This window comes from Ammodytes marinus (genome assembly GCF_949987685.1).
Source record: "Ammodytes marinus genome assembly, chromosome: 5".
Taxonomy (NCBI): Eukaryota; Metazoa; Chordata; class Actinopteri; order Uranoscopiformes; family Ammodytidae; genus Ammodytes; species Ammodytes marinus.
Window position 1 is genome coordinate 34,924,722 of NC_137234.1, and position 7,160 is coordinate 34,931,881.

A 7,160-nucleotide genomic window follows, 5' to 3' on the forward strand; every position below is an offset into this window, starting at 1 on the left:
TCCTCTGTGGTTTACTGGATCTCAGGCTGTTCATGTTGTGCTCTAGATAACTAATGACCAAACATGGACAGATGACCAATATGCCTTAAATCAGTGCTTTTTACATGTGTCTACTCAGTGAACTTGACTTGTCTAGATGTGGCATAGAGCTGTAGGATCATTGTGTTGTGTAATGTCATGTAGGTGCCTGGTGTGTTCATCTCTCGTCTGGTGCGTGGGGGTCTGGCTGAGAGCACAGGGCTGCTGGGAGTCAATGATGAGATCCTGGAGGTCAACGGGATAGACGTAGCAGGAAAATCTTTGGATCAGGTAAAAACACTCACACACACACACTGTCCAGTATGAGAGCTGACAAGCAAGAGCTAAAGCTACACATTGCCTCACAATGCTTTTCAGACTGGGAATTCAATCTGGTTCTATATGAGACACTGAGTGAAGAACATGGAACACGGTTCATTTTCAATTTTCCAAATCATCATCTTTCATCATCAACTTTTCTTTGTGGCAGAAGCCTAAGTATTCTCTATACACAGTCATATTATAAACCATATGCATACATCACACTGTCACAATTTACATGCACAGTTACTGTGTTACTCAGTAACTGAAACATCCAATTACAGTTTGTCTTCTTGACTCGCCATAATAATTTATTTTATTGCAACTTAGTCTTACCATTTACAAACAGACATAATGAAGGAATGAGCCATGAGTTATATAAACACTCTCATTTAGCAGTATAATAGGCTGATATTTATACCACATTTAGCACCCCTATATAGCATATATAACTATATAGTTATCAGTTATTGAGTATTTGAGTTGTATATACATATACGTATAGTGGGGGACTGAGGGTGCTACACTGTATACATACAATAGATTATTTAATACATTATTTCCTGTCATTTAAGGTGACAGACATGATGGTGGCCAACAGTCACAACCTGATAGTGACGGTGAAACCGGCCAACCAGAGGAACAACGTGGTGCATCGTGGTAGTAAGAGTTCCATGGGGAACTCTGGCTCAGTGGGCTCAGTGGGATCTGGAGGCTCTGCTCTGTCACATGACTCTCCAAGCCCCGCCTCCCAGAGCAACCCCATCACTGCAAGGTATATGACCTGATAACTAATACAATAGTGCCATTGTATTACTCCTTTGATGTTCATCCATCAAAGGAGTAAAAAAGTAGTTGTGTGCTGTTGTTCGCTCAATGTAACATGTGCCAGGGTGCAAACAGCATTCTGAGACTGGATTAAAACCATTAGTAATATCATAGCAACAGGCAGCAGCAGGAAACATGGAAAAGGAGATTGATTTTGAAAGATTAAATTGTGGTGAATATATATGTAATTTATGTAGACTGGAACAGAAAATCATCAATAAGTAACACTGTCTCTTCATTCAATTGTTCATTTCTCCAAATAGATGCTAGAACTAACAGTCTGACTTATGACAACCAAATAATATTGATACACATTTAGGTCATACCAGAGCCGTACACCGCGGACATATAGAGTATGAATTGGCCTTGGTTTACTGTGTATCATATGCAGCCTAGCATACAGCTGCTGAATAAACAGATATGTTTGGCAGGATGGTGGGTGGAGATGTGACATCAGTCTAGAAGAATTCTTTAACATGTCCTCCGTTAACACAGCAACAGCATAGCAGAGGGCGACAGTGACGAAGACGAAGATGAGGAAGGCGACCTCATCCTGGAGAACGACTGCCTGACGGAAGCCAACAGCCACAACACCAACCTCAACACAGACTCACAACACAACTCCACTGTGCTTAGGCCCCTCCCACAAAGCGTCTCCTTGCCCAATAGCGTGGCAGCTATCGCCCTGAGTGACAGCTCCATGACCGTGTTGTCCAATCACAACGGAAACCCCGCCCACACATCCAACAGCAGCAGTCCAGAGAGCATGAGAGAGGACGGCAACATTATAACACTGTAACAGCTAGGACTATTATGGGATGTTACGACGCGGCAGCACCTTTTACTTTGAAAGGGTTCGTACTGTTGATTGACTGACAAGCTTGTCTTTGTGAAGAGGATGGGAGTCCTTAGCCATTCTAGCAGCCTTGGTGGATCATAGGACTACAATAGCCATCTTTTATACGTCTGAGGTAAAGTATAGAGCTGCTTTTGTCAGGTTCTATACACACATTTGGACGCATAGAGAGCAGCCAGTGGGAGAGTGAACTGGAATGCGGTTTGATGTCAACATTTTAAATAAATCATTTTTTTAAGAAATCCTGGTTCAAAACTAGCTTTTCAAGAATTCAAAAACCTACAAACCCAAACCTGCAGTTAGACCAATCAGAAGCCTACCAGTCCCCTGCTGACTACAATGATCAACTCAACCAGCGCTACAACAGTTTGCTATTTTCCTGAACCTGGAATGGTGTGTGTGTGTGTGTGTGTGTGTGTGTGTGTGTGTGTGTCTACGGTGCATGGTGCACAGGTGGAGGGAGAGGAACAACCTTTCATATGCACAAAGCCAAATTCACTAAAAGCAAACGCAAGGGTTTTTTTCTCCACCAATGTGCAGCTATAACAGCATGATACTAAAAACTAATACTAGATGCTTTTTAATTTGCTTGAAAAAATTACCTTGATCTGCAGGTGTAGACGCCCATACAGTCGGTGTGCCAAAGACTCTCTGCTTTGTGCTGGTCGCTGCATTTATGAATACTGAAACATAATGAAATAAAACACCAAAATAAATAGAAGACAGAGAACATGGACACAAGTGGTGGACACCTGTTCAAAGGGGAAAGCAATGGGATGAGAACAGCAATACTACAATTTATTTCAAAGAAATCCTTGTAATTATGTTTGATTATTTTTTTTTAAACTTAATGAGATTTCATACAATAATCATGATTGATCTTGTTGATGTAATAATTTGAGGCTTTACATGTTATAAAGGGGCTTTTTCTTTTAAATGTGTAGAAATAAAAGAGATACAATAAGAAAAAAGGAAGGGTAGCCAGTGCTACTGTATTGTCAGACTAGAAGACTAAGCTTGTACAGTCTGGCACTGCAAATAATAAGGAAACCTAATTACTGTGAATCATATCCATTACTATTCTGAGTTTTTTAAATAATTTATTATCAGTTCATATTCTGTTAGAAGGGATTGTAGGGGAAGATGGAGCCTGTTTGTTTAATGTTAGGTGTACAATGTAGGTAAGAAATTATTAATTTTTATGATTTTCAAATAAAATTGGAAGGATAAGAAGCAGAGACACCAGTCCCCAAACAAACTCATACACACTTACAGATGCACACACCTGCACACACACGCACGCACACACACACACACACACACACACACACACACACACACACACACACACACACACACACACACACACACACACACACACACACACACACACACACACACACTTTTCAGCATCAGGGAGCAGGGGTCAGCATAAGGAAATACCTCTACTGTTTGAACAGTCAGAGACACAGTATGGGACACAGTGTTGTCATAATAATGTGTGTGTGTGTGTGTGTGTGTGTGTGTGTGTGTGTGCGTGCGTGCGTGCGTGCCTTTGTGTGTGTGTGTGTGAGCTCTGGGGGTATTGCCTTACAGTCAGAAATGTTGGCTGGCTCAGTCACACACTGCACTCTTTGTTTACTGTGTCACGTTCTGCTTCCAATTACACACATCAAGTCTATTTGCTCCGGCTAAAGTCACTAAAGAGTTTTACTAAATTATATCAGCTACATGAGTACAACAGGAGATGAACAAGGGATCATAAATAAATAACTGTCAGCCTGCCCCCCACTAAAGTTACTATACTGTATGCTATTCTATGTTGTTCATCAGGAATAAAAATCATAATATTCCAATTGATGTATTATACAGAACTCCTTTGTATTTCCCTGTAGCAGACCAATTATTCCAGTCCTACCCCAACTAAAGGAATACCTGCTAGCCAGCATCAGTAGATGTGGCCTCTTCAGTCAAACCCTGGCCACTTATTATCTTTACAATAAGGAACCCTTAACTCTCCACTAAGTTGACTTAGCCGCTAATAATAATACACACTAGCTCTCGGAAAATGTTGCTTGATAAAAGGCTACCAGTGCAACCCAAAGTTTGATGAGTTCAACATCTGCTTAATACACACACACACACACACACACACACACACACACACACACACACACACACACACACACACACAACCCACTCATCCATTTTAACATAATATGTTACTGTCAAATATCAATGTAAAATTCTCATTACCTGAGAGAAGTTTGTATGTCTTAGAAATCATTTTATATAATATGTGTAAAATATGAAGAGTTATTTTTCTTAGTCTTGTAAAGTGTATATGAAAGAGATGAGAGACTGAGAGGAGCAGTGTGTGTGTGTGTGTGTGTGTGTGTGTGTGTGTGTGTGTGTGTGTGTGTGTGTGTGTGTGTGTGTGTGTGTGTGTGTGTGTGTGTGTGTGTGTGCATGTGCTATAGGTTGCTGCTGAGTGTGTGTACACCACGCACACACACAGTGTTCTGTTTAGTGGTTTAATTTAAGATGAAGGACGTCTGTTATAGGCTAAACATGTTTTTGAAGCTTGTTCTTTTCATAAGTCTCAATGTCCCATGTAGAATGATGGAAAAATCCTGGAATATTCCCCCAGAAGGTAGTAGGACCATTGGTATGTGCACGTCAGCACAGCCCATGGCTCTCATCGTGGCTTATAATAATAATAACTTTATCTAGAATTGTATGAATCATTTATACTGACTGTGATGTCACTACAAAGCGAGCTCAGCCTTTGAAATAATGGACATCCATCATGGTTTACAATTTAAAATCAAGTGTTTTACATGGCAGGGCAAATTGGACCGGCCTTACTGAATGGCAATGTTTGAGTAAATCTTACCACTAACGTACAAAATAAACTGAAATGATAATGTGCTTACTATGGTTTATATATTCTTCATAATAAATAAGCAGCTCATGTTTATCTCGGGGCGCTTATAGCCAGTTCATTCAGAGTGAACACGCCACTATTCTTACCCAGGTTATTTAAAGTATACTGATTCAGGACCATGTTTATCCTAGCTTAGCACAAAGAAAACTGCTAGCCTGGCTTTTAAACTCAGCTTTATATCATATGTATACACATGCTGTATGGTAGACAAGAAAATGATGGATTCAGAAGCCATCAGTGTTTGAGCTGTGTCTTTAACCCCCTACCACATTCATGTGTTTCCAAGCATATGGCGATAGCCTGGTCCTACCTGACCATCGTACTTTGTTTCATTTGTACAGAAGGTCTGGAATCGCTCAATTGACAAACATTAACTCACTTGAAGGCGGGTGTCTGTTGAAGTTTAAAACTATTGTATCTGCCACGTCCCACTCTGGATCTGCCAACCAATCGCATAAAGTTTGGTCGTGACGTATGTCATGCGCCGACTGCTGACTGGCGGACGACCTCAACGTCGTTGTTCTCAGCCACTCCCTCTGTTCGCTGATTGGACTGACAAAAAATCTGACGGAGAAAACCTGCGACCAAGACTGGTACTGCGTTATACAATTGAGCGGAAGTACGTAGGCGGGCGATAACAGGCTAGTATGGCAATTGGGATAGAAAAAAAACTAACTGTATGACTATATCACTTGAACTAAGTGGACTGGCTAGTATAGCTTCAAATCATCCATTTTCATTGTGATGTAGTGACGTACCCTGCGTTCCAATACCCATACTTGCTGCTATTTAGTATGGTAGAAAAAAGATTTAGGACGTCCGGATTCTTGTGATCAGATTTAGTATGTTTAAAAATATGTTCAAATGTAGTATGTAGAATTGAAAAAAGAAAGAGTATGCGATTTGGAACGCAGGGTCAATCTGATGGCTCTGTAGATTTTGGTTTGCAGTCTTTTTTAAGCTAAATTAAAGTGGCTACGGGGAACTTTCAGTTTGTGTTCATTCTAGTGGCCCCTTTGGACAAAGCTGTAGTGTTTTTTTTACTACGCCAGCTGTTGTTCTTGGGTAAGCGTACCCATGACAAAGGCATTATGAAAAACTATATCAACATGATATTCTTTGTGTACTGATGGTTTTGCTTGCTGTTACAGGTCATTTATGATCATCAGAGGAAAAATTTGACTGTTACAGAAATTTTTAAAAGTTCCTTGTGGCTACTATTCTAACACACGCCCTGTACTACTGCAGAGATGAAAACGGATATTCTCATCTGAACCTCATATGGCTACGAGCACAAACCGTCATTTTGCTCATTCACATGGATGGGACTGAGGCTATAGTAACCTTAATGAAGTGGAATTTGAAAAACCGTAATAGTTGAAAAGTGTTCAAAAGGTGAAAAAAAAACTGTGTGGTACCTGTTAAAATGACATCTCCCCTCTGAGGTTAACAGCTCTCTATATGTCACAGCCCTGTTTTACTACTGTGTGTGTGTGTAGGCCTGTTTGCATCACATTGACTGTACAAGCTTTTTGGTAAAAACTATAAGGAAGTGCCTTTTTCACTGAGGATGCTAGTGTTGACTGGGTGTCCTGACAGTTGTATTGAGATTTGTGTGTGTAACACGCAGCAGCGACACCCAGCTGCTCTCGATAGGAGTCTACTGGGACTAAACTGTGAATGTCATTGAAGATGAAATGAGATGATTATCAGAAAAATAAAGTATTATTAAAGGGCATGAAGACAATCTGTGTTTTTTTGTTTTTTTTGGCATTTTTATGCTTTTTATTGATAGTGTAGAGACATAGTTGAAATGGGGCAGAGAGGGGAGTGACATGCAGAGAACGACCACAGGCTGGAATCGAACCCGGGTCCGCTGCTGGCCGAGGCCCATGGAGGGGACGCCTTACCAACGACGATCTGTGTTTATGATGGTATTATATGCTTCCCCTCTACGTTGATCCTTGTTCTTTTCTTTTTCCTTCCACTCCTCCCTTCATCAATCCTCCCTTCCCCCTCATGGCTCATTCTGTCCTTTATCCACTCCTCTGTGTTTTCTTTCCTTTTGACCCATCTCTCATTCTACAGAAGAGGATTAGGGCCAAAATGATTGGAGGAAGTTTGGATTTCTCATGAAGGGAAACATTTTCAATACTTTCACTTTGATACAGTGTTATTAGTGGAGCCAGG

At 40.8% G+C, this 7,160-nt stretch overlaps 1 protein-coding gene across 1 annotated transcript in view; it reads left to right on the forward strand.

Moving 5' to 3' along the window:
* Positions 1-6,662, forward strand: part of pard6a (par-6 family cell polarity regulator alpha) — a 50,207-nt gene extending 43,545 nt beyond the window's left edge. The window contains exons 4-6 of the mRNA XM_080028060.1: positions 184-309; positions 915-1,114; positions 1,663-6,662. Of these exons, the coding sequence (XP_079884186.1) occupies positions 184-309; positions 915-1,114; positions 1,663-1,966 (630 nt within the window). The 3' untranslated portion in view covers positions 1,967-6,662. The remainder of the gene's footprint in view (positions 1-183; positions 310-914; positions 1,115-1,662) is intronic.
* Positions 6,663-7,160: the final 498 nt, after the last annotated feature.